The sequence below is a fragment of the Macaca fascicularis genome, chromosome 1 (assembly GCF_037993035.2).
Source record: "Macaca fascicularis isolate 582-1 chromosome 1, T2T-MFA8v1.1".
NCBI classification, from domain to species: Eukaryota; Metazoa; Chordata; class Mammalia; order Primates; family Cercopithecidae; genus Macaca; species Macaca fascicularis.
In genome coordinates, this window is record NC_088375.1 from 213,462,807 (window position 1) to 213,490,117 (window position 27,311).

At 54.9% G+C, this 27,311-nt stretch overlaps 1 protein-coding gene across 50 annotated transcripts in view; it reads left to right on the forward strand.

Moving 5' to 3' along the window:
- The window catches only part of RAP1GAP (RAP1 GTPase activating protein), a 73,673-nt gene that overhangs the window by 9,635 nt on the left and 36,727 nt on the right, over positions 1-27,311 (forward strand). For 23 of the 50 annotated variants that reach the window (XR_006694211.2, XR_001487106.4, XR_001487108.3 and 20 more), the window contains one exon: positions 9,861-9,896. The exons of 17 other annotated variants lie outside the window; for them this stretch is intronic. Coding sequence is in view for 7 of the 33 variants with exons in the window: in XM_045378815.2 (XP_045234750.2) it covers positions 7,868-7,911; positions 9,861-9,896 (80 nt within the window). In the remaining 26 variants the exon portion in view is untranslated. Of the gene's footprint in view, positions 1-7,791; positions 7,912-9,860; positions 9,897-27,311 lie in introns of those variants that run through there. 10 more of the 50 variants (XR_006694224.3, XR_012424880.1, XR_010580847.1 and 7 more) reach the window with 1 other exon arrangement.

Sequence of the window (27,311 nt, forward strand, 5' to 3'; positions counted from 1 at the left end):
GCTCTGTTTGCACACCTCAATTTCCCCCGTTAGCCATGGTAGACATGTAACTCTTGCATGATCGGCCTCACGGGGCTGTTGTCAGGATCACAGAGATCCCAGAACGCGTAGGTGCGGCCCCGTGATCTGCGCACCGAGAGAACGGGTCCCGCGGGAGGGGGCGGTGGGCGGGTGCAGGTGCGCCCTTGTGAGCTGGGAGACGTGCGGCGCCTGGCGCCGGGAGAGGGCGAGGACGGGCGCTGGAGCCGCCTCCGTGTAAGGGAGGGGTGAGGAAGTGTCGGGGGCGGCGAGCGCGCGGTTGGCGACTCTGGGCGCTGTCCGGGCGGCTCCGGGTCCCCACCATTCTCGGAAAGGCACTCGGGGCGCTGTCCCTGGTCCTGGAGCCCGGCCGGCCCTCGCCTGCAGTTCTCGTGAAGGCCAGTTGGTGGCGCCCGAGACCGCGGCGGACTCCCGGACCCATTAGAGAACACGTTTTAAAAAGCGTTTTTCGGCAGGGGGAGGTGGCTCACGCCTGTAATACCACCACTTCGGAAAGCAGAGGCGGGCGCATCACCTGAGGTCGGGAATTCGAGACCAGCCTGACCAACATGGAGAAACCCCGACTCTACTGAAAATACAAAAATTAGCTGGGCCCGATGGTGCATGCCTGTAATCCCAGCTACTCGGGAGACTGAGGCAGGAGAATCGCTTGAACCCAGGAGGCGAAGGTTCCGGTGAGCCGAGATCGCGCCATTGCACTCCAACCTGGGCGACAAGAGTGAAACTCCGTCTCCAAAGACAAAAAAAAAAAAGGCCTTCTTCATTTTCCTGTTATGATATTCCTAGGTAATAAGCCTGCCTAGACACCTGACTTCAAAAACCAACTATATACTGGCATAAGAGATGAAAAAGGCCCTCCACCTCCCTACGTGAATGCTGTGGCATGACCACACCACAAGAGCTAATGAAGTAACCAGCCTTGAGCACCTATTTATTAAAAATATACCCTTAGGTTTTTTAAAAAATAAAATTATTTTAATAGAGATGGAGTCTTGCTTTTTTACTCAGGCTGGTCTCGAACTCCTGGGCTCAAGCAGTACTCTCACCTCAGCCTCCCAAGGTGCTGGGATTACAGGTGTGAGCCACCTCGCCCAGCCTACCCTTAGATTTTTTTTTTTTTTTTTTGGTACAGAGTCTCACTCTGTTGCCCAGGCTGGTATGATCTCAGCTCACTGCAACCTCCGCCCCCTGGGTTCACGCAATTCTATCTCAACCTCCTGAGTAGCTGGGACTACATGCGCATGCCACCACGCCTGGCTAATTTTTGTATTTTTAGTAGAGACAGGGTTTCACCATATTGGTCAGGCTGGTCTCAAACTCCTGGCCTCAGGTGATCCATCCGCCTCAGCCTCCCAAAGTGCTGGGATTACAGATGTGAGCCACTGAGCCTGGCCTACCCTTAGATTTAAGAGCAGAAAGTCATGTTGCTGTACCTGACCTCTAGTTCAGAATGACTTCAGTAGTTGCACCTTTGAAAAATGTTTTATGGATTAAAGCCACACCAAAAAATACTCATTTGTAAACCAGAGTTAGGTTCTAGGATGGGTTACCCGGGCTTTTTACCCACCTGAATATCTAGGAGAATAGCTGATGAACAACAAATCTGAAGTGGAATTCTGGCTAGCGTAGCTTTCCTGTCCCCCACCCACTGAATGACAGCGGCGACTCCATCATTTCTGAGGACTGAAACCACCCTGGTGCCCTCTGAGGGGCAGAGCCATCCTTGTTGAGAGCCCCTGCCTCAGTGAGGGACTCGTTGGGGTGGAGAGGGGTTCTCAGAGTCCCAGACTGGTTGGCCTCCTGGGAGGGTGGCATCATAAGGAACTGTTGGGAAACCCTCTCCCCACATTATAGATGAACCAGCAAAGGCCAGAAGTGAGAAGGCACTTGTGATGAGAAACGATGGGTTGCCAGCAGAGCTGCGGCCACAGGCAGGTCTCCCCACGTCAGGGCTCTGCCAGCCCAGCTTCCTGAGGGCAGCTCTGGGCCTCAAGCAGTCTCCCAGCTTTGTCCAACTGCCCCTGAAAATGGGCTGGGAGGGCCACCCCCTTAGCAGTGGAGGTAGGAGAGGAGGGCCGGCTGGCTAGACACCAGCCTGTAATGCATAAGAGGAGTCTTGGCCTCCACTCTATAATCCTTGGAGATGCAGCAGTTGCACCCTTCTCTGACCCCCAAAGAGCCATTCTGTCTCCTACCTTTATTTCTTCCCAGTAGTTAGCTGGATGCTCCATGCGTGTATGTGAGGTGTGTACACATCTGTCTGTGTATGTTGTATGAACAGAACGTGATTTGAGTAAGGGTGTGTGGGCCTGAGATTCCTGTGCCTGTATCTGCTGTCGTTGGTGTGTGTTTACATGCATGTACAAACCCAGCCGGAGTCAGCAGGTGCGTGTGCACTGATTGGGGACATGAGGGTGGGAGCTGGAGTTGACCTTTGCATGTGCATGTGCTTGTGGGTTTGCAGCATATGTTCATGGAAGCCTGTTCGCATGCATTTGATCTTGACGTGATCTCTACGGGCATGAGTTAGATGTCCCTTTGCATGTGCATGGCACAGTACTAGACCAAGTGCATGTGTGACCTGGGAAAGTTTGTGTGCAAGTGTGCACACAGGTCTACCAGAGACCTTGTCTGTCTTGTTCAGACTCTATCACCAGTGTCTGAACAGTGTCAGCCGCACAGTGGGTGCTCAATACAGTGTCAGCCACACGGTGGGTGCTTGATACACACTTGCTGAATGATTGGGGGAAGGAATGAAAGAATATACACCTGGGTGCTGTCTCCAGAAGGGCTTTGCTTCCCAGGGCCTTTCAAGGCACATGATCTGCATGGAGATGAGAAACATATCCTCAGGGGTAGGGCCTGAGTGGGGTTAGGTATTCTGGTCAGGCCAGATTTTCCTGGTCCGTGACGGGGTCCCTTTAAGTAGGCAGGGGTCTCAGAAACCCATTGAACAGAGCAGGAGTCTCAGAGCCAGGGCAGAGGCTGGTTCAGTGACCTCACTGGCCAGCTGCCTAGGGAAGGGCTGTGAGCCAAGTCACACCCACTTTCCATCCCTTCCCAGGGGCTGGGGAACCCCGAGGAGACTCTTTCCAGAAGCTTCCTGGGATTGGGTGGGTGTGGCTTGGCTAGAAAGGCCATGGGCAAAGTAAGGATAATCTTACTTCCAGAGCTAGCAGACTTCTGTCAAGGCAAATGCATCTTTCCATTTTTTTTTTTTTTTTTTTTTTAGATGGAGTCTTGCTCTGTCACCCAGGCTGGAGTGCAGTGGTGTGATCTTGTCTCACTGCAACCTCTGCCTCCCAGGTTCAAGCGATTCTCCTGCCTCAGCCTCCTGAGTAGCTGGGTGCCACCATGCCCAGTTGATTTTTGTATTTTTAGTAGAGATGGGGTTTCACCATGTTGGTTAGGCTGGTCTCAAACTCCTGACCTTGTGACCCGCCCTCCTCAGCCTCCAAAAATGCTGGGATTAAAGGTGTGAGCCACTGCACGCAGCCCATTATTAGGTCTTTAACCCAGCAAAGTGAGAGTAGGGCTTTAACAGATGAGCAAACTGAGGCCCAGAGAGGAAAACTGATTAATAATGCAAAGCCACACAGGAGGCTGCCTGGGCCAGGGCAGGAAGCCCAGGACTGCCTCCTCTCCTGCCCAGAAGGCCTGGGGCAGATATCCTCAATGAGTATGATTGGGGGAGGGGAGGAGGCTATTGGGGGTCCTGGCAAGAGCTGGCTCCACCAGCCCCACCTAGAGCCCAGACCTGAGATCTTCCCGGGGTTTGCTCCTCCCTCTCCCCTTGCATTTCCCTGGCAAGGGGGAGCTGGAGGTAGGTGGGTGGAATACCCAGAGTTCAGTGAGAGGTGAACTTGGAAAGGCAGCTCTGCAACCCTCCACCTTGTGCTCTTCTCTCTTCCTCTACAGTCTGGCAGCTGTTTGAACAACTTGGGTACAAAACTAGGAGGCCCACAGGGGAGGCTTCCTCTCAGAAGGAGGGCTTGGACCCTGGAAAGCAGCCTGGCACTGTCTTCTAGGTATGAGGCTGGAGGCCAAGGAGGAAGAGGGCTAAACCTCCTTCAAAGATGTCAGTGACTTCCCAGTGCCAGGCAGCAGGCACCCCGTCTGTGCTGACTGTGGAGCAGTGATGTCCCCGTCACAGTGGGCCAGTGAGACCAGTGTCATAGGATGTTACTAATGTGTTTGACGTCACACAGCTAGGAAGCATCAGAGCCTGGTCCAACCCTGGTCCCTGTCACACTGCCTCTGTGTGGGTGTGTCAGTCCTGGAGGCTGTTCCACATGCCCACACACAGAACTCTCCCAGTCTGTCCCATAGCTGCATGGCACTGCATGGCATACATGGACCATAATTTATCACATTTCCTCTGGGTGGCCATTTAGTTTTAGAATTCTTACGAATAAATCTTTGCTAGCCCTACAAAAATGGCAACTTCATATAGTTTAGCCTAATAAAAATGATGTTGCTACAACAATTTTTTTTCTTTTTTTCTTTTCTTTGAGACAGAGTCTTGCTCTGTCGCCCAGGGTAGAATGCAGTGGTGTGATCTTGGCTCACTGCAACCTCCACCTTCTGGGTTCAAGCGATTCTCCTGCCTCAGCCTCCCTAGTAGCTGGGACTACAGGTGCCCACCACCATGCCCGGCTGATTTTTGTATTTTAGTAGAGATGAGGCTTCACCATGTTGGCCAGGCTGGTCTTGAACTCCTGACTTCAAGTGATCCACCCCACTTGGCCTCCCAGAGTGCTGAGATTACAGATGTGAGCCACCGCGCCTGGTCTTTCTTTTTCTTTTTTCTTTTCTTTTTGAGACAGGGTCTTGTTCTGTCACCCAGGCTGGAGTGCAGTGGTGCAGTCAGGGCTCACTGCAGCCTCAACCTCCCAGGCTTGAGCAATCCTCCCACCTGAGCCTCTCAAGTCACTGGGACTACATATGTGCACTGTCACACCTGGCTAATTTTTTGAGTTTTTATAGAGATGAGGTCTCACTGTGTTGCCTAGGCTGGTCTCCAACTCCTGGTCTCAAGTGATCCTCCCTATTCAGCCTCCTAAAGTGCTGGGATTACAGATGTGAGCTACTGAGCTCAGCCAGCAGGTGTTTTATTTAACAAACACATGTTAAGTGACAAATACTCTACTATTCTGAATGCTTTATCATTGGTAACTTATTTAATCCTTGGCAAAACCCTTTGATGTAGGTACTGTTATTTTCATTATCAATCCCATCTTGCCGATGAAGAAACTGAGGCACAGAAAGCTTAAGTAACTTGCCCAAGGTCACACAGGTGACAAGTGGGAGAGTTGAGATTTTAGCCTTCAAGGGTGAGGATATAAGCACATGCCTCAATGTCCCTTGTCCTTGCCATTCATCTCCAGGCTCACATGCTATGATGCAGGGGGTAAATTCTTGGAAGTGGTCTTGTAGGTTAACAGGATGCATTTAAATTCAGCTGTCACCAAGGGACCAGAAGCTGGTCAGGGACTGTCCTGCTGCAACCCTGGCCAAGGGAACGTGACCCCCACTAACCACCCCCACTCCCACCCCCACCCCCATCCCTTGCCAATGAGGCAGCTGCAGCTGGTCAGAGCAGAGAGGCTAGAGCCCACACTGGGCTCTTTGTCTTCGGTGGGAACCCTGCGGCCCCCATGGCTTCTCTCAAGGGCCCACTGTCCCAGTACTAGCAGGGCCTCCCGGGGGCCAGGCCTGACTGGGAAACTTGGCACATTGGCGGCCCCTTGGCCACTCCGCCAACTGGGCATGCAGAACCCACTCAGGGATCATTCCCACTGAAAAGACTGGTGAGGTATAGGTCCATGTCTAAAGGGATGCAGCAGCCCAGATGTGGCTGGAGTCCAGGCCCCAGCCCAAGCACTGTGCACATCCCCATAGCCCAGGCCTAGCTTTTCAGTCCTCTACCCCAACCGCCTCCCACCTCTCTGAGAGCCCCTGCTGCTGCTGCTACTACTTAGGAAGGAGGGAGGCTGTTGCTGCTACTACTTAGAAAGGAGGGAAGGAAGGAGGGAGGGAGGCAGGGAGGAAGGAAGGAAGGAAGGAAGGAAGGAAGGAAGGAAGGAAGGGAGGGAGGGAGGGAGGGAGGGAAGGAAGGAAGTTCCTCCCGTTTCAGGCAGACCTCAGTGCTCCCAGGACCCACTCCTCAGGAGCCTGCCCTGGAGTGCTTCCTCCCCCCAGGAATCTGCAGCGCTGCCCAGAGCAGAAGGGGCCCAGTCCAGGCTCCAGAGCACCTTGCAAGGGGGAGCCAGACCCTTCTCTGAGGACTGAAAACCAAGGGATATAGTTCTAGGAATGAGGAAATAATGTTTGCTCTGCCCAGGCTCTGAACCCTGCAAGTGGCTCTTGAGGGTCCCTGCACCCACCAGAATGTGCAGAGAAGAGGTCCCAGGTGGGAGCTGAGAGGGGTCTGAGGGCAGATCCCCAAGAGAGAAGTAATTGTTGTGAGCGAGGATCTCAATTTCTTTGTGTCTAAAATGGGGAAACCGCAGCGCCACCTACCCTGCCTAGGTGAGACAAACTGTGGAGACGTCATTTCCTAGGGGAGCTGCAGCTCACCAAGTCCAGGCCCGGTCCCAGGTGGAACAGCTCCTGAAAGGCTTCTGCAGAATCCCTGCCGCACTGTCCTTGTGCCCTTGGCCATCCTTCCTCCCTTATCCCCGGCTGCATCTGTGCCCTGCAGTTTGTTTAAACAGAAAATCCCGTAGAAAACCTCGAGACTGTGGGAGCCTGCCTCCTTGGGTGCAGAGCCTGGAGGAAGGATCTCTCCCTCTATGGGGGGAAGAGTGGGTGTTGGGGTGGAGGGCAGTGTGCTCAGGGGTCGGGGCTAGTGGCCCGGTGTCTGCTGACACAACTCCAGTTGGGTGGGGAAAACGGCTTACTCTGAGGAAGAGCACTGGACTGCGTTCTGGGCGAGCTGGGTGCAGAAGAGGGACTTGGAGTGTTTGTTGAGTGAATGAGTACCTGCTGCAGAACTCAGAGCCCAGTGTCCTCTCAAGGTTGGGACCTGGGCTGCATGACTTTTCAAGAGGGGAGAGGAGGCGGCGTCTCCACTCCTCCCCTTTGCTCCTCCTCCTGACTAGGGCAAAGGGGAAGGGGACTCCTGGGGGAAGGGGAGACAGGTGGGCAAGGAGGGGTTATTGGAGAGTCTGTTCTTCATTCACTCATTCGTTCGCGGGAAGGGCAGAACGCCTGACCTCGCTGCGGAACTCTTGTACCCGGCATTTATTAAGCATCTACTGTACGCCAGGACCTGGGCCCAGCACTTTACGTGCGTGAACTCATTTCGTCATCCCCAGGTCCTAGGAGGCCGGCGGCAGGAATCCCACTTTAGAGATGAGAAATTCGAGGGACAGGGAGGAGCGGGACATGCCTGCCGTGCAGACCCAGGCATCTGGGAGGGAGCTCCCAGCTCGTGATGATGGGGACGGATCCGCCGAGGAGCCCGGCGGCTCGAGAGGGCGGGAGGAGGGCGTCCCCCTAGCAGAGGGTCTGCGGCCTGGACGGCGGGGGGCGGTGGCGGGGAAGGGGGTTGGGGAGGGGCTGCCCCGGGCCCCGCAATCCCCACCCGGCCGGGCCCGGCTCGGAAAGTCCCGCGCAGCCCCCGCCCGGCCGGCCCAGGGCGGCGCGAACAAGCGGCCCTTTCTGCGCCGGCGGCCCCCGGCAGCTGGACCGCGGCCCGCTCCGGCGCTGACAGACCCCAGCTGGGGCGGGGGCGGGGGCGGGGCGGCCGCGTTGCCAAGGTGACCTGGGCGCGGGAAGGCGGCTCCAGCTTGCGCGGGCCGGGCCGGGCGGCGGCTGCGGCACCATGAGCGGCCGGAAGCGCAGCTTCACCTTCGGGGCCTACGGCGGGTAGGGCGCGGGGCGGGGCGGGGCGCGTACGCGCGTGTGCGCCCGTGGGGGGAGCCCGTGCGGGGTGTGCGCGCGCTCGGGCGGATGGGCCTGAGCTGTGACTGCTATGGGGGCTGAGCGTTAGACCTCAGTGCGCGCATAGCTGTCATGTTGCGGCGCCTGTGTGTGTGTGTGTGTGTGTGTGTGTGTGTTTCTGTGTCTGTGTGTTCCCATTGCGTGTGCATGTGCCTGGGGGGGAGGTGAGTGCAGGGTGGACATTGCCGTGTTTGTGTCTAAGCACATGACAGTGGCGCTTATGTATGTGACGGGCTTCGGGGCTTCTGGGCCTGTGTGTGTGCATGTGTGTGTGCATGCATGTGTGCGTGCCTGCTCACGTGTATAGGTATGTGGGAGTAGGGGCAGGCAGGTCAGGGGGAGGCTCTGCTGGACCTCCCACTTTGCCTCTGCAGCTGCTGGGCGCCTCACTGAGGCTCTGGATAAAGGGACTCTAGAAGCCCTTAGCAGGCCCTGCCCACCCTGGGCACCAGGCTGCCCTCCTTGCATCCTGGCTCTCGGGAACCACCTCCTCCCTGTGCCACTGGCTGCCTGGGCTTGGAGGCCTGGAGGAGATCAGAGTGGCAGCAGGTTCATCTTGGGGTCAAGGGGTGCAGAGGTGGGATGGGGATTTATGCCTGTTGCAGAGATTTGGCAAATTGGAGGGAAGATGGATTAGACAGAGTGGGCTCAGAGCCCCTGCTCAGCCAGACAAGCGGCTCCCAGTGGTCAGAGGGACCCTGGGACTCACCTTGGGTTGTGGAGCGCTGGGGCTTGTGTGTGGGCATGGTCAGTGCTCTCTGAGCTATGGGGATTGTGTCCAAACTGCCTTCCCCTTGTGGACGCTTAGCTTCTGAGGTGACCCCAGCAGAGGGGCGGGGTGGGGTGGGAGGCCAGAGGCTTCCCCTCCATCTGGGGTCTTGCTTGCTGTCAGGTGACAGCTGGGCTACGCCCTGAGTTTCCTAGCCAGCCGACACCGAGGGGCAGCTCACAGGCTGGGTCCTGTTCTATGACCTTGGGCAAGTCCTGGCTTCTCCGACCTCCCTGTCTGCAGAGTTGGCCTTCCCCATCAGCTGTCCCTGGGAGCCCCCAGCCCTGCCCTTCGGAGGACGGCCCTTCACTGGCAGAGTTGGGCTGGGCTCCCTCCTCGTCCCCTTCTTAGCTCTGGGCAGGAGGCGAGTTGTTTGTTGTCCCAACAGCTGCTCAGCCCCTGCCCCCAGCGGCACCGAGGTGCCCTCAGAGTGCAGTAGGAGAATCAGGGCAGGGCGGGAGTGCTACCCAAACATGTGCTCTGGGGCTGGATCTGGGAGGATTTGGGGGAGACAAAGTCTGGGGTGCCCCTGAAGTCTTGGGGAGCAGGGTATGTATGTTGGGATGAGGGTGGGGGGAAGCTCTTCCTAGATCTCCTCCCAGATTCGCAGACATTTGCTTCCTGGGTAGATACGAGTGAGCAGCTTCAGGATTGAGGCAGGCTGCGGGCCTTGAGGCTGATGTTCTTTCTGCCCACCATAAACCATAGACATCCAGCAAACTGCTCCATCCTGCCTGGAAAGGCTCTAAGCCAGCCCCAGCTGCACACCTACATCCTTGCCATGATCCAAACTGCTGTAGTCACTGTCCTACTCCACCTGTCCCCCTACCCCTGCTAACACCCCACAGCCCTGCCCCCTGCCCCACTGCCCCTAGTCTTGCCTCCTTTCCTGGCTCTTTAACTCCCCTGCCTTCCCATGTCCCTAATCTGACAGTTAAACCCCTGCAAGCCTAAGGGTGATAGTGACTGCATCAGGTATCCTTAGAAACAGGACCTTCCCCAGCCTCGCTGGGAGGGTGGCGCAGTGCAGGTGGATCTGATTTGCTGGGCCAAGCTGGTGAGAAGGGATGTCCCCTCACCTGTGGCCCCTCTTATTGTGTTTCAGGGTGGACAAGTCCTTCACCCCTCGCCGGAGTGTATGGTGAGTACTGGGGACTCTCAGGAGGGCCTGGGTTGCCTTGACTGGTCCCTGCAGGTACCCCCAATCCCTTCCTACCCCTGCGATGCCAGGCCAGACCTCACCAAGCCTCCAAGCATCCTCTCAGGGCAAGGGGGTGGGCAGACCATCTTACCAGGTCTGTCCCCAGAGTACTGTTTTAGAGAGCCTTGGAGGCAGGCAAAGCAGGTTCATATCTTCACTCTGCCACTGCGTGTGTGACCTTCAGCAATTCCTTAACCTCTCTGAACCTCAGTTTTCTCATCTGTGAAATGGGGATTAAAATACCCGTTAATAGGGTGTAAAGTAAAAAGAACAAAAACAAAAACTAGACCTGACATATTGTGGGCCCTTTTGCTTAAATGCTTCCTTCCTTTTTTTCTTCTCTATTTCTTCCCACCTCAGGTGGCTCCTTGCTGGGCCAGGGTTCCCTTAGCCTTTACTGACCCTGAATCCTCTAGTTACTTCCCGTGACAGCCCTCAGAACCGCCCCCCGCCCCCCATATTTCCTGTGTCTGGGGCTGCCCTCTCTTTGGAGGAGGAGGGAATGAGGCAACCTTGTCTGGAGCTTCCCAACACCAAGAGGCAATGGGTGGAGGTGCAGCCTCACCTCGGGATGCACTGTAGCACCCTGATGCCCCGGCAGGCGGGTGCATCTGGCTTCCCTGGCATCAGCATCATGTGGGCCTGGCTGGCTGCTCCTCCTGCTGCTTCACCTCCAGCAGGAGAGCCCCCCAACTGCTCTGGCTCCTGCTTCCTGCCCCTGCTCAGGGCTTCCTGGGGTCCGTGGGTCCTGCAGAACCCCCCAGCTGCTGGGCGACTCCCATCTGGCACCATTGTCCCCACAGAGCCCTCCTGGGAAGCCAGGCCTGGGGTAGGAGGCACACAGGGTGCCTCGGCTAAGCTCCCAGCCTGCCTTTCTATTTCCCTTTGATGCTCTCCATGCAACCTCAGGCCACTTCCTCTCCCTTTCTGGGCATCGTCTCCTGCTGCTGTGCCTGGTCCATCTGTACCCCTCCTTCTGCAAGATGGTGTCCTATGCTCAGAGCAGGGGCAGACTGAGTGGGGGATACAGGCAGAGGTGAGGAAGGTGCCATCCTTTCCTTCAGGGAGTTCAGTAATAACACCACTGACAACTGCTACTTGTTGGGCACATGCTATCTACTGGGTACTGCACTAGGTGCCCGACATGTGTTATCTCATGTAACTTTGACCATACCTCAGAGTTAGGGACTATTATCTCTAATTACAGGTAAGAACAATGAAGCCCAGAGTGGGGAAATGAGTTGCCCAAGGTCACACAAGCAGTTGGGATTTGAACCTTGATCTTCCAGACCCTGTGCAGAGCCCAGAGCCTCACCTACTCTGTCCCAGGGCCACCAGGCCACTGGGACGGTCTGAACAAAGGATGCGCTTGAGGGAAGACTCAAAGACAGGGGCCACCCAGAAGGCCCACTCTAGGGACCCCTAAGCCAAGAGTTAGAGTTGACAGCCCAGGACTGATTGTAACTGGCCAGCTGTGTGACTTTGGGCGAGCCCCATCCCCTCTCTGGGCTTCAGTTGACCCATCTATCAAGTAAAGATTGGCCATTCCCCCAGGACACGCCCCATTACCCAAAATGCCTTGCCTGTGCCCTCCTAGCTGGAGCCGCCGTCCAAGGTGCTAACCGTAGGCCCTCCCTTCCCAGCTGCCAAAGGCCATCGCTTACCTCCAGTCCATGCTTGGCATATGGTTAGTGCTCAGTCAGTGGTGGCCATTTTGACCATTAATCATGATCTTCCGGCACTCAAGGCCTGTCTCCACCTCCTTTTCTAGTTTGGGGCTTGCTTCTCCCGTGCCCTGTATTTCTGATCAACGGGAACATGGGTCCAGTCAGCGTCACCTCCCCTTGATGTCCCTCCACTTCCATTTCCACAGGCCTTCGCCACACCTCCAGCCCACCTTTGTCACCATTTGTTGAGTGTTTTCTTTCTTGATCCCCACACCCCTATTCCCTCTTTAGAATGCCTCCTCTGCTGCTATAGAGCACGCATTCGTGAATCTTCCTGGGGTAGGGGGAAGAGCATGGACTTCAGAGTCTGACAGGTGTGGGCTGGAATCTGCCTCTGCCACATTCTAGTTGTGTGACTTTGGCAAGTCATTTTCCCTCTCTGGGCCTCACTTGCTCCTCAACATGTGCTCGTTGAATAGGGCATTTCCGGAAGTTGACTTCAGGTGAGCTGCATGTGTTCATATAACCCGGCAGTGCAGGGCAGGCTCTGAACTCCTTGAAAGCAGAGGTGCTTCAGTCACTTTTTGTTTTTTTGGAGACAGGGTCTCATTCTGTCATCCAGGCTGGAGTGTAGTGGTGCAATCTCTGCTCACTGCAACCTCCACCTCCTGGGTTCAGGTGAATCTCTTGCTTCAGCCTCCTGAGTAGCTGGGACCACAGGTGTGTGCCATCACTCCTGGGTAATTATTTTTGTATTTTTAGACAAGGTCTCACCATGTTGGCCAGTCTGGTCTTGAACTCCTGAGCTCAAGTGATCCTCCCACCTCGGCATCCCACTGAGTTACATTTGAGCTCAACTTAGCCCCACTTTCTCCCATAAAGGCCAGGCTGTACTTTTCTCATGTCTCTGTCCTCCACATGGTCTTGTACAACTACCATGCCCATAAATGCTTAATGCTTGTGGAATTGAATTGAATGTGTTCAGGGAGGGGAATGAGTAAAACCTTGTCAGTAGTCTGGGAAGGCTTCCTGGAGGAGGTGATTTCCCCCCACCCCTTTACAAAACAGGATTAAGAGGTTAGAGCTTGGATTAAGGGAGCAGTGAGTCCTGGTAGAGGCCAGATGTGATCATGGCTAAGTTCCCCTACGGACCCCCAACCCCTCTCAGCAGGTTGTCTGCAGTGGGGGACCTCAGAGTAGGTGTGCAGATGCAAGAGGAAGGAGGCCCAATGTGAGGGTTGGGAGCCAGTGGAACAGTGGGTGACTCTGATTCTGCAGCCCTAAGGGACCCAGATGTCCTAGAATGGGGGCTGGACATTTAAAGTGTATTCAAATGGATGGTGGGAGGTGGAGCGGTGTCAAGGTAGAGGAATGGCCAAGTGAACTAGCGCAAGGCAGGAGAGTTCTAAAAACACCTCTGGGAAGGGAAGAGTCAACTTTGGCCTTAAAACTAGGAGCCTGGGAGGTGGAGGCAGAACCCAGCAAGGATTAAGAGCTGACAGTGTGCCAGGCATTTTACTCTGGAGGTCTCATTAAATTATGGCATCGCGGCCGGGCGTGGTGGCTCAAGCCTGTAATCCCAGCACTTTGGGAGGCCGAGACGGGTGGATCACGAGGTCAGGAGATCGAGACCATCCTGGCTAACATGGTGAAACCCCATCTCTACTAAAAAATACAAAAAACTAGCCGGGCGAGGTGGCGGGCGCCTGTAGTCCCAGCTACTCGGGAGGCTGAGGCAGGAGAATGGCGTGAACCTGGGAGGCGGAGCTTGCAGTGAGCCGAGATCCGGCCACTGCACTCCAGCCTGGGCGACAGAGCGAGACTCCGTCTCAAAAAAAAAAAAAAAAAAAAAAAAAAATCATGGCATCGCTCCTGCAGTTTGGCCTGTTGTTCCCAGTTTAGAGGCCAAACCAGGGCTGAGAATGGTGGAGGCTTTGGCTCAAAGTCACAGCTGGTGAGGGCTGGATTTGAATCCAGCTCTTTCTTCTGCTGAGGAAGGGACGTTGGTCAGAGACAGTGAAGCTGCAGAAATGGGGAAGGTCTTGGATATGAGGCAAGGGAAGAGCGGGGAGTGACGTAGCCCTGAGTGCTACCCAAACAGGAGTCACTGCTCAGTCCATGTGTCCTACTGGGAAGGCCCTTCTGGTTGGTGAGATGTTTCCTCTTAACAGAATTGGTACCAGTTGCTCCCATATATGGAGCACTTCCTGTATCCCAGGCCCTGGGCCCAGCACTTCCCTGAATCATTTCATTCCATCCTGACACCAGCCTTACAGAATACTATCCGTCTCTTACTACTGTCCGTCCCCATTTTACAGATGAGGAAACTGAGGCTCAGAGAGAGGAAGTGGTGGCCCAGGGACATGCAGTCAGTGAGGGGCAAACCAAGACTGACAGTGGTGCCACTCTGAGGCCATGCCTTTAGCCCTTGATCTCCTGGATGCTGCTTGTGCTAAGTGGTAGGCTGGGGTGGGTGGCCCTGTCCTCAGGTGGCTCCTTGTGGCGATTACTGAGCCAGAGGCCCTGGGGCCTGTGTGCTGTTGCAGGAAGCACGAGGCTGGCCTCATTAGTGGCTCTGAAATGCCAAGCAGGCACGTCCCGCTGGGCCTCCTCATCTATTATGCATCTGGTGGGCAGGCCCCCGGCGGGCAGCTGGCAGTGCATGGGATGGGGGAGCTAGCAGCTGCTTCCTGAGCCCATGACCGCCACTGTACCTCTGGGCAGGGATCTCCCAAGGCAAATGCCAAGGCCTCCTGCCTCATCCCCTTGGCCCAGCCAGGGTAAGGGGGATCTACTGGGGTCAGGGACATGGATGCTGGTCCCCAGCTCATAAGCCTGGCTATCCTAGCAGCCACTTCTCTTTATTTTATTTTTATTTTTATTTTTTGAGACAGGGTCTCACACTGTCACCCAGTCTGGAGTGCAGTGGGGCAATCTCAGCTCACTGCAGCCTCGACCTCCTGGGCTCAAGCGATCCTCCTCCCTCAGCCTCCCAAAGTGCTAGGATTACAGGCATGAGCCACTGTGCCCAGCCACTAACAGCCACTTCTAAGAGAGGCTGAGACTTCAATTGAGCTGGGGGTCATTTGGGACCAGAGTGGGCAGAGGTGGGCTGAAATAGAATCTTCAATGCCCAAGCTCCTGGCTGCACAGAGCGTCAGAGCAATAGAGCTGTGGTCATTTGTTCATCATTTATTCATCCAGCCACAGTAACCACTGAACACCTACTATAGGCCAGGCATGGTTTTAGTTACTGCAGATTCAGCAGAAAACGAGACAGGCCTAGCCCCTATCCTCAGAGAGCTTGGTTTGGGCAGTACTTCACCTCTCTGAACCTGGATTTCCTCATCTGTAAAATCGGGAATGGGGGAGGCAGACTATAAGTAAATAGACAAGGAAATAACCTCTGATGGGTACGCTGAATTTCTTTTTCTTTTTTTTTTGAGACAGAGTCTCGCTCTGTCGCCCAGGCTGGGGTGCAGTGGCGCCATTTTGGCTCACTGCAACCTCCACCTCCCGGGTTCAAGCAATTCTCTGCCTCAGCCTCCTGAGTAGCTGGGATTACAGGTGCCCGCCACCACGCCCAGCTAAAATTTTTTTCTTGTATTTTTAGTACAGGTGGAGTTTCACCATCTTAGCCAGGCTGGTCTTGAGCTCCTGACCTTGTGATTCGCCTGCCTTGGCCTCCCAAAGTGCTGGGATTACAGGCGTGAGCCACCGCGCCTGGCTGGGTCCACTGAATTTCAAAGCAAGGCTACATGCTAAAAAGAGCTGGTCCTTGCCAAGAGCTGAGCGTGCACCGGGCTGTGTTTCAGAGCACTTTGCACACGTTCATGGGTTTGATCCTCACAACAACACTGCGAGGCAAGACTGTTAGGAACCCTGGTTTAGGGCTGGGGAAACTGAGGCAAAGAGAGGTTAAGTAACCTGTTCAAGAACCCTTGGTAAAGCTGAGATTAGAGCCGAAGTAGCCAGGCTCCAGTTTGCCTGTCATCCCGTGCTGTATGGCTGGAAAATGAAGGAGTCCTGAAAAGCCTTTCTGAAGAGGGGATGTTTGAACCAAAATCTGAAGGATGAGAGGAGCTGGCCATGGGGGAACTGGCAGAGTGCCCAGACAGAGGGAGCAGCAGGTGCAAAGACTCTGAGGCAGGGATGAACCTAGTGACAGAGAGACCCTCCCCCCCAGCTCTTCCAGGAAGGATCCCCTATAGCTTCAGGAGACAAGAGAAAATCCCCCCCACATGTGTTGTGGCTCTGGGACTGCCACTGTTTGGCTGTGTGATCTTGAGAAGTGGGTCCCCATCTCACTTGTATACAACCCTGCTATCCCACGTCTATCCTCAGCATTATGAAGAGGGGGCTCTTGCAGCCCTGAGGTCCCTGGTCTGGTTGGCCCTGTGTGCCCCTACCTCCTGGTGGTGCTCAAACTCTGGTCTATTTGTCTGGGATGCATGGGAATATTTTAGTTCTGTTAGGTAGACCTGAGTTCAAATACCCAGCTCAACTTCCACTTACTTGCTGCGTGGCCTTACCCCATCTACTCTGCCTCTCTGAACCTCAGATTGTCCATAACAATGGAAACAGTATTGCTTCGAATGAAATGAGTGCAGAGTGTATGCTCAGGGGGATGTTCTCCCTTCTAACTAAGCATTTGCATTTTGAGAGGAAAGACTCATTCACCCAAAGAGGGGTTCTCTAATGATAGAATTTGAGGCACTGTGGTGGCCACAGGCGGAGTAGATGATTAAGGAGGGGATTTTCTAATAGCCCAGATTCTGGAAAGGCCTTCTGAGTTCAGGTTCTTCCCCAACATTCATTCATTCAGCCAACTAATTCAACATTTAGTGTGGGGACACCCTCCTAGGGCCAAATCCTGTGCTGGGTGCTGGTGACATGATGGTGGAGATAGTAGATGAGGCCACTTCTTCTGGGGTTCAGAGTCTAGAGAGGGTCATAAGGAAAGAGGTGGTTTGATGGGAATGACATGTGCTGACTAGGGAGATGTGAGTGTTGCTGAGAGCTCAGAGAAGGGACTCCTGCCCACATCTGGGAATCAAGGAAGGCTTCCTGGAGGAGGTGACTCAAAAGTTGAAGTGGGCCAAGTGGCAGCGTGTGTGTGTGTGTGTGTGTGTGTGTGTGTGTGTATGTGTGTGTGTAGTGGGGAAGGGAGGTACACTGTAGGAGAATGTTCCAGGGACAGGAGGTGGCAGGTCAGCAATGTGGAGGAGAAAAGCGTGTGGTGGCACATGCTGGACTGAGTTGGGCCTGACAGGTGAAGAGAAGAGAGATAGTTACCAGGTCATGTCCCTGCAGGCCCTGCTGGGACTTCTGTGGGCTACACTGGAAAGCTCTGAACCCCTAAGCCACCATGGGAAGAGGCCTGCTAGGGTGCCAGTTGCCCACCCTCCTCCCTGCTCCAAGGAGCTGCTGTGTGATACTGAGTCAGTCCCCAGCTCAGGGAGGCCCTGGCTGCGCCCTTAGTGCAGAGCTGTGGAAGCCCTGGAGCCAGTGTGGGCTGGGACTGCAGATGCTGTCTCAGCCACCAGCTGGCTGGGTGATTTCTCTGGATCTCAGTTTCCTCACCTATAAAATGAGGGCAATGAAAGTACTACCTGGAAGACTGGTGTGGGGATTAAATGAGATAATGGGTGCCAAGGCCTGAAACCAGGGCCTGGCACAGAGCACGTCCTCCATCGATGCCAGCTATTGCGGTTACTGCCATCATCGTGGTCATGGTTACCTGCTGTGCCCGCAGTGGGTGCGGAATCTCACTCGGTGTGTAGACTCTGTCCTCTGGAAACTTGCTGCCTGCCAGGGGGTGACCTGCCTGCCTACACGTGACCGTACGCCCCAGCCGTGGGCACTGGCCTTCCGCACTGGCCCTAGGCACTGACCCTGAGAACACTGGCTTTGGAGTCTGACAGGCCTGGTGCCAGGTCCTGGCCAGTGACCTTGAGGAGTCTCTCACCTTGCTGAGCCTTGGCTCGTCCCTTTGTGCAGTGGGGGTGTTCATGGCCCCGACCTCACGGTGAGTGAGAGGCAGTGAGGAGGTGCTTTTAAACGGCCGGCCGGTGTAACAATGCAGCTGTTTCTGACCCCATGCTGCAGGAGGGAAGAAACACGTGCCTCGGACCCACGTGACCTAGAGAAACATCACCCTCCCTCTCGGAGGCTCATTTTCATACCTATGAAATGGGAAGATCAGCTGTGATGCACTCTGATGTGCTGGGGTTCTAGTGGAGTTAGCTTGTCACTAAGTTTGACCTGGTCCAGCTCTTTGCTTTGTGACATTGGGCTAGAGACTTAACCTCTTGGAACCTCAGTTTCCATGCCTGCAAATGGGCAATGTTCACCTCATGGGGTCTTTCAAGGCTTCCATTAGCCATTTGTTAATTCAACAAATACTTACGGAGTTCCTACCACATGCCAGGTACTAGTCTAAAGAATTGAGGATGCAGCAGTGAACCTGACAGACACGGTCCCTGCTTCACGCCCATTATCCTCCAGTGCAGGAGACAGAGAGCTAAAGGAAGTTTCAGATGGGCAATGTGTAGTACGGATGGGGTGGGTGTAAGAGCTGGTTTTGCCAAGGGTATCAGGGAGGGGCCTCTCTGAGGCCTGAATGGGAAGGAGCTGGCTGTGAAAAGGTAGTCCAGGGAGAGGGCAGAGAAAGTATAAAGGATTGGGGGCAGGAATAGGACTCCTTCCCCTGCCCTAAAGCTGGAACATTCCAGATCATCTCCTGGCAGCAGGTGGAGGTGGCTGAGAAAGCAGAGAGGCTGGAAGCCCACTTCTTTCAGATCAGGAACTGCTGCCCAGTCAGGTGTGGTGGCTCATTCATACCTGTAATCCTAGCACTCTGGGGAGGCCGAGGCGGGTAGATCACCTGAGGTCAGGAGTTCGAGACCAGCCTGGCCAACATGGTGAAACCCTATCTCTACTAAAAATACAAAAAAAAAAAAAAAAAAAAAAAAAAAATTAGCTGGGCATGGTGGTGCACGCTTGTGATCCCAGCTACTCGGGAGACTGAGGCAGGAGAATCACTTGAACCCAGGAGGTGGAGATTGTCATGAGCCGAGATCATGCCACTGCACTCCAGCCTGGCCGACAGAGCAAAATTCCGTCTCAAAAAAAAAAAAAAAAAAACCCCAGAGCTGCTGCCCACTAGGCAGGCCCTGTGGGGTGGTGGGGAGCGTGGGCAGCCATGGAAGACCAGGTGTGGCTCAAGCCTCAAGTGAGCTGGGCTGTGCAGGCAGGAGGCTGGGCTCCAACCTGGAGGAGCAGGCAGGGGTAGAGCTCGCTGCAGGGCAGAGCCAGGCTGCCAACCTGGAGCCCACCTGACTGGACCTACCTGCACAAAGACCCTGGACCTATTTTAGGAGGGGCATAGCGGGGGGCAAGGGAACTGGTGCTTGTTCTCCCTCTCCCCAGCCAGCCTGGGCACTGGCCGCAGGTTGCCTTGGCCTTTCCCAGCCCACCTGCCTGCAGGCCGAGGAGAGGTTCTTTGAGATGGCCCGTTACATGCACACACACACATATTTCCCTACTCACAACCATAGACTTGACCCTCGTAGAGACAGCTTCGTCATGAACATAGAGGCACAGACACACACATTCATTCATGCAGCACATCAGACCCAAACAGACCCAGGCATGACCTGAGGAAACCCCATTTCTAGTGGGAGAGACGGACAGTAGCCTAATGGTCACACCACGAAATGTGCAAACGCAACAGGTAAATCCGTGAAGGCCCAGGATGGGCTTCTGGGAAAGCTGGTCAGGTTGGGAGCAGCTTCTCCTGGTCTGGGGAGGGAGCTCTGGAAGACTGAATACAGACATAGCACCTGAAATGTGATCCAGGCGGACGGGAAGCGGGTAACAGGCAGGGGGCACAGCGTGTGCAGAGGCCTGCAGTGGGAAGGAGCACCTCAGGTTTGAGGAGCGGAAAGGAGTCTGGGGAAGGAGGAAAGAGGCCCTGGATGAAGCCAGAGACAGTGAGCGGGCGGGAGGGGAGCCGGGGATGGGGAGCAGACACGCAGGGCCTCGTGGGCCACGTGAGGCAGTTGCGTCTGGATCCTGCTCACAGCGGGAAGCCATTGGGGCCTTCTAGGCAGGTGGGTGGCGTGATCAGATCCAAAACATGCGACACAAGCGCTTTCCCTCCCACACCCATTCACGCTCCTGCCGGGGCCTCCCATCTCCATTCTCACCCACAGAGTCACACACACCCTCTCGCACCACCAGGCAGAGCTTCAGAACACCCGGTGCCGACTCCCAGGAAAAGTGTCAGACGCCGCCCCGCCCACCGGCTGAGTCTGTGCGGCAGGGCCCTCTGGTCCAGCCAGGGTGGATCCTTGCTCACTCCACATCGGCACAGATGTGCACTTGACCCCTGCCTGTCCCCACACGGGTGAGGTCATAACTCTTCTACACGTGCAAGGTGGCTTCTAGCTTAGGGGGCACTTTCTCACTTGTTCTCTCATTGAATGCTCTCAGCAGCCCTGCAGGGAGAAATTCTCTCAACACCGTTTTATAGCCGAGGAAACAGAGGCTCAGAGAGGTGAAGGGACTCTCCCTAGGCCACACAGCTAGAGCTTGGCACAGGCAGGATTTGAACTCAGGTCCATCTGACTTCCAGGTCTTGTTCTGTGGCCCATCCAGACTCAGGCACACTCAGGTGTGCTTGTCACCTTCCCAGGCTCTCAGTGAGAAGGTGACAAGTGACCTTCAATGGCAAATCCATCCACAAACAGGTTGATCAACACAGAAAGTTATTTAGAGCTCCAGGGAAGGGCCTGGGCCAGCACGTGCCCACCTGCCTGGTGACCCTGAGGCTTCTGGGGGTAGTGCCAGGGGTGGGGCTGGGCACCTGCCAGCCTGGGGCAGCTCAGGGCGTGGAGCCTGTGCTAGGAGCAGAGCCTACATTTACATTTACAAATGAGGTAGACAGCTCTGTGCCCACACATGCTAACCTGGCTGGCCTGGCTTGCAGGACGTGCCAGCTGAAGTCTCAGGGCACATCCCTGGGTCCAGCTGCCTGGGCCGCTTCTGTGCTGCCTCTGTTCTTCCCTGACCCTTGGAGCAGGTTGCCTAATGCCTAACGTAGTGGAAAGAGTGTGGGCTTGGGAGCCAGCCAGAATGGACCCAGCTCTGTCATGCCTGGCTCAGGGACATTGGTCATGGTGTTTAGTCTCTTTTCGTGTCAGCTTCTCCCCCTTGGAATAAGGGGTGAGTCATACCTCCTTCTCAAGGTGATGGAAAAGGGTAAAGCAGTCAGGTGCTCAGAGAGCTGAGTCAGAGTGAGTGCTCAGCTCTCTAAAATCTTTAATTTTTTTTCTGATTACACAAATACTGAGTGTTCATGATAAACATCCAAACTGTGCACAAAAGTATTTGCCACAGAAGGCAGAAGTTCCTAGTGGTCCTGCTCCTCAGAGATAAGCCATGTAAACTTGCTTTTTGTTTTTGTTTTTGTTTAAAGAGAGAGAGGATGGACAGACAGACATAGCCCAACTGGGCTTCATCCCACTCAAAATTCTGAGCACTGTTGGGCCTTAGGATCCCATACGCAGTAAACCCCTTTTCTCTCTTTTTTTTTGAGACAGAGTCTTGCTCTGTCGCCCAGGCTGGAGTGCAGTGGTGCAATCTTGGTTTACTGCAACCTCTGCCTCCTGGGTACAAGCGATTCTCCTGCCTCAGCCTCTTGAGTAGCTGGGATTACAGGCATGCACTACCATGTCCAGCTAATTTTGTATTTTTAATAGAGATGGGGTTTCACCATGTTGGTCAGGCTGGTCTCAAACTCCCCACCTCAGGTGATCCACCCGCCTTGGCAAAAGTGCTAAAGTGCTGGGATTATAGGTGTGAGCCACCGCGCCTGGCCTTTTTTTTTTTTTTTTTTTTTTTTAACAGGATCTTGCTCTGTTACTTAGGCTGAAGTACAGTGGTGTGATCTTGGCTCACTGCAGCCTCAACCTCTCAGGCTCAATCGGTCTTTCCACCTCAGCCTCCTGAGTAGCTGGGACTACAGGCATGTATCACCATGCCTGGCTAATTTTTGTGTGTGTGTTTTTTTTTTTTTTTTTGTAGAGGTGGGGTTTTGCTAGTTGCCCAGGATGGTCTTGAATCTTGAACTCCTGGCTTCAAGAGATCCGCCTGCCTTGGCCTCCCAAAGTGCTAGGATTACAGGCATGAACCACCACTACCAGCTAACCATGTAAACTTTGACATGTAATTTTAAATGTTTACAAATGAGATTTCTGTTGTGTGCAACCCGCTTTATTCACTTAACAATAAGCCTCAAACACCCTTTTCCATCAAGACTAAAGACCTTCTTTGTCATTGCTGTATAGTATTTCATGGTTTGATATATTTAACTAATCTCCTTGTAATGGACATTGAAGTGGCGTCCAGATGTTTGCGGTTGCAAACCCTGCTTCATGATTGTTTTTTGTTCATATATCTTTATGCATTTGTGTACTATTTCTGGAGAATAAATGCCTAGAAATGGGGTTGCTGGACCAAAGAGTATGCACATTTTAATCTTTAATAGGAGGCGAAACAGGCCTCCTAAGAAGTAGTGGCAATCTGTGTGCCCCCAGCAGATCTGGGAAAGTCTGTTCCCTTTTGGGAATTCATCCATTGCTTCTGCCCTCAGCACAGGGATCCTAGAGTCAGCAAGAGGCATAGAATTCCAGATGTGGGGCTGGGTGCAGTGGCTCACTCCTGTAATTCCAGCACTTTGGAAGGCTGAAGCGGGTGGATCACTTGGGTCCAGGAGTTCAGACCAGCCTGGGCAACATGATGAAACCCTGTCTCTACAAAAAATAAAATAAAATAAAAAATTAGCCGGATGTGGTGGCATGCATCTGTGGTCTCAGCTACTTGGGAGGCTGAGGTGGGAGGATCGCTGGAGCCTAGGAGGCAGAAGTTGGAATGAGCTGAGATCTCACCACTGCACTCCACCCTTGGTGATAAAGTGAGACCCTGTCCCCCCACCACCAAATAAGAATAATAATAATTTCAAATGTGGGAGGCACTTGAGGTCCTCTAGTCAAACCCCCCACCACTCCTCCCATTCCCACACCTCGAGATATCCCTGGCTGCACCTCTGAGAAGCTCACTCTGCCTTTGCTTGATGGGGAGCTCAGCACCTTACACGGCAGGTTGCTCTGGTTGCTTTCCCTTCCTTCCTCCCTCCCTCCCTCCCTCTCTCTCTCTTTCTTTCTCTCTTTCCTTCTTTCCTTCTTCCTTTCTTCCCTTTTCTTCCTTTCTTCCTCTCTTCCTTTCTGCTTCCTTCCTCCCCTCCCTCCCTTCTTCCTCCCTTCCCTTTCCTTTCCCTTTCCTTTCCCTTCCCTTTCCCTTCCCTTTCCCTTCCCTTCCCTTCCCTTCCCCTTTATTTCCCTTTCTTTTCTTTCTTCTTTCTGATGGAATTTTGCTCTTGTTGCCCAGGCTGGAGTGCAATGGCGCGATCTCGGCTCACTGCAACTTCCGCCTCCTGAGTTCAAGCCATTCTCCTGCCTCAGCCTCCCAAGTAACTGAGATTACAGGCATGCGCCACCACACCTGGCTAATTTTTGTATTTTTAGTAGAGATGGGGTTTCTCCATGTTGGTCAGGCTAGTCTCAAACTCCCGACCTCAGGTGATCCGCCTGCCTTGACCTCCCAGAGTGCTGGGATTACAGGCATGAGCCACCAGGCCCAGTCTAGGTTGCTTTACGCTTGGGCAGCTGTGTTTGTCCCGTCTTTTCTACCTTCTCACAACTTCCACCTCAGAGTCTTGTCTCAGTCCTCAGGCACCTACAGAGGAAGAAAGGGAGGAAGAGAAGGGAAGGCCAGGAAATGCTCATGGTGAATGTTAAGCACTTTACATTAACCCTCAGAGGTCAACACTGCTGTCCCCATTTTATAGATGAGGAAACTGAGGTTCATAGTGGTTAAGTGACTTGTCCAAGGTCACACAGCTGTTATGTGGCAGAGTTAGGATTCGCACTGAAGGATCTGGCTCCAGAGCCCACACTGACGCTACACTGCCTCTCCAGGCAGGAGCCTGCAATTTATTGAGCACCTACTGTGTCCTCAGCTCTAGGCTAGTCAGGTTGTCCATATAATACCTAATTTATTCCACACAACAATCCTGCAAAGTTGGTGTTACTCTCCCATTTTGTAGCTGAGGAAACTGAGGCTCAGAGAAGAGAAGTGACTTAGAAGAGTCAAAGGTCCTCTCCACTGGGAAAGCCCTCCTCCAGGGCTCTGCTTCCAACCAGTCCTTGGTGGACTCAGTTTCCAGTTTCTCTTCCTCCCATTTGCCCTCTGTAGGATGGGAGAGCCGGCCTGAGACCCAATTTTCAGTAGAGAAACTGAAGCTTGGAGAGGTTATGGTGACTTAATCTTGCACACACTGTGATCTAGGGGCAGAGGGAGGGCTTCTCCATGTCACCTTTGGTTAGGAGATGGTGACCTTGTCTATCCCCGTGGGGGTTTCGCCTTGGCCTGGGCGGTCACCCCGCCTGGGAAGTTGTGAGAGGCAGGGACTTCTGCTCACCAGCCTGGCCTGGAGCCTATGAGGCAGCAGCCCCAACGCCAGCTAGGGCTGGTGCAGAGCGGGAAGGAAGGATTAAGCAAGGCCTCAGCAATGCGGGACTCACTGTCTAGGCAGTGAAACCAGAGGTGCCTCAGGAACAGTCCAGGCAGGTATCTCTGAGGTTCTGCTTTGAGATGGGGGAGGCCTGGTTCACCCCATCTCTGATCCCAATACCCGGCACCACTGTTCGGTCCAGAGCAGACCTCAGGACATGTGTTCTGAATGAATGACTGAGCAGAGGAATGAAGGGCAGATGGGGAGTGGGTGGATGACCGAGTGGGTGAGTGAGCGAAGGAATGCCTGGAGCTCAGAGAAGGGAGACCCCCCGGGCTGCGGAGGCTGGAGGGGACAATGTAGGGAGTGAGGAGAGACAGAAAGCGCAGGCGGCTGTAATACCGCGTATGGGCTGACGGGTGCTAAGAAGGTCGCCCTGGCCCAGCCTTGCCCATCACTGGGAGCTCTGTCCTGCGTGGACGTGGGCAAGGGGCAGAGCAGCTGGGGCTGAGCTTCGGGCTGGAAGCTTGGAAGTCACGATCTCCGTCCAGGCTCCGGTTTTCTTCCGGGCAGAATGGAGATAGCGTTACTGCTGTGTGTTCCTCAGGAGGCTGTTGAGAGGGTTGATGGCGAAGGCAGTTTGCCAGGCTGGGGAAGCAGATGTTGTTGTCCAGCAGGAAGAGGCCCTGTGGCCAGGTCATCTCAGAGTCACTCCTCCTCCTTACCCCAGTGCAGGGGAGGAGTCAGTCCTCACTGAAGTCCACAGGGAGGTGGGAAGGGTCGGGTTTTGGCCACAGTGGGGCTCGGGCCACCTGGGCAAGGGAGACAGACGCTGGACAGACAGCAGGTAAATGGGTGGCCCGGTTCCCAGGTGCTGTGCTCTGGGCAGGGACCGGTCCCGTGACCGCCTCTCTAGGCTGCCAACCTGTTATTTGTTCAGGAGGCCTCTGCCTGGCCCAGCTCCGGGATCCGGGTGTCTCGGCACACAGCCAGCATGGGGCGAGGGTGGAGGCCCCATGTGCCACCTTCCTGCCCACCCCTCTGCCCAGATTGGAGCCTGAGTCCCCCACCCACACCCCCAGGGGGACCCTGCCAGCTGTGTCACTTGGTAGCTGTTGAGGCCCTTGGGCCATCATGAAACCTCACTAAGCCTCTGCCTCCATATCTCTGAAATGGGTGAAGATGGCAGCCTGAGGTCAGGGTTGTTGTCATAAGGATTAAATGACATCACAGTGCCCACATGGCAAACAGTCCCCGCCCCTGCCCTACTCCATCCCCACACTCCCTCTGGAGTCCTGGGAGAGGTCGAAGGTGCCCAGGGAAAGGCGACACAGGAGCCTCCCGTGTCTATGCCTGGCTGCTTAGGCTCCTGGTGGGCTGGGGAGGAGGGCGCCAGGTTCCCTGGACCTAGCTTTGGAAACCTGCTCAACTGGCTGCCCCGCCACCTTCCCTGGCACCTTGGCAGGGACAGGGGCAAGCCAAGGGGAGGGCAGTGCCGGCTGGTTGAGCTCAGAAAACAATGGGCCTCTGTGCCCCCCTGGGAGGGGGCAGTTCTGGGGCAGCCACTTGGTTCTGGTTTCAGGAGATTCGAGTCCCGTCAGACCTGATGCCCATGGCTAGGAGACCCGGCTCTGGCAGTCCCCCAACCCCCATCCAGAGGAGCCTCTCTCAGGGTTGCCCTCCACAGCCCCCTTCTCACTGGGAGGTCTGTGCCTTTGTCCTCATCCTCCACCCTACCTGGGTGGTAGAACTTGGTAGAACCAGGTTGATCTAGAAACCAGGAAGACCCCAGGGAACTGGACCCAGGCCTCCCCCTCCTGACTTCTGATGACCAGTGCTGGACTGGCCGGAACCCCTCAGGCCCCTGTTCCAGGCTGCTGCCCCCCACCGAATTCTTCTCTGCCCTGTGTTCATTGGCTCCCTGAACCCCTCCCCTGCCCTCCCAGACCACCCCCTCTTTCCATGTCCGGTTTCCCAGCCTGCGTGCAGTGGGTGGCTGTCCTCAGGGTGGGCTCCTCCTGCTCTTGCTCCAGGCACTGTCGCCTGTCCAGATCCCCATTCCCCTGCTCCCGGTCCTAGCCTTCTTGCCTTGATCGTCCTGTTCCACCTGCCCTGGCCACCAGAGTTTCACCTGGTTAAGTTGAATTTCAAAGCATCAATGGTTCACTAGGCAGAAAAGCAGGAGAAGGCACCACCAGCAGAGGGGAGTGCCTGTGAACAGTGTGGCTGGTTAGGAGAGCTGCCTGCAGCCTGGGGAGGTTAGGACAGAGCCAGGACAGGCGGCTGGGGCAGGACAGGAAAGGGGAGGTATGAGGTTGAGGCTGGAGGGAGTCAGCAGGGCCTGGACCCACTGGGAGACCACCATCCAGGGCAGCTATCTCTGGGGGGTCAAAGGGCCAAAGGGCCAAGCCCACCACCCAAGACAGCCCCACCACACTTCTGGTGCCCTGAAAGGGTTGGGCTCTCCGGAAGAGTGGCCAATAATAATAGTTACAAGCACTTTACAGCAGCTCTATGAAGGGGGTACATTATCTCTCATTTTGCAGATGAGAGAAAAAGGAGACTGTCACCACCCCTCCAGCTGGTTAACATGTGAGAAGCACCCCAGAGAGGCGTCTGGCCACCCGTGCTTGGTATTCCCCTCTTCCCCACCATTTCTGGGTCTGACCGTGATGTTTTGTTGGTTTGTTTCCATTGTAGAGACAGGGTCTTGCTCTGTCACCTGGGCTGGAATGCAGTGGCACCATCATGGCTCACTGTAGCCTGGAACTTCTGGCTCAAGTGATCCTCCCACCTCAGCCACCTGAGTGCCTGGGACTACAGGTGTGAGCCACTGCAGGGGGCTGGTTTTTTAATTTGTTTGTAAAGATGGCCTACCTCAGCCTACCAAAGTGCTGGGATTGCAGGCATGAACCATGGAGCCTGGGCTGACCCTGCTGTTTTGCAGTGTGGAACTCCCTTGAGATCTGCCCGCCCTGGACTGGTGGAAGGCCTGTGATCTTATCCCTGATCTGCTGCCCAAGGCCTTACTGGCTGACTTTAAGGTCATGTTTTCACCTCTCTAAGCCTCAGTTTGCCCTTCTGGGAATTGGGGATCCTAGTGACTGCCTT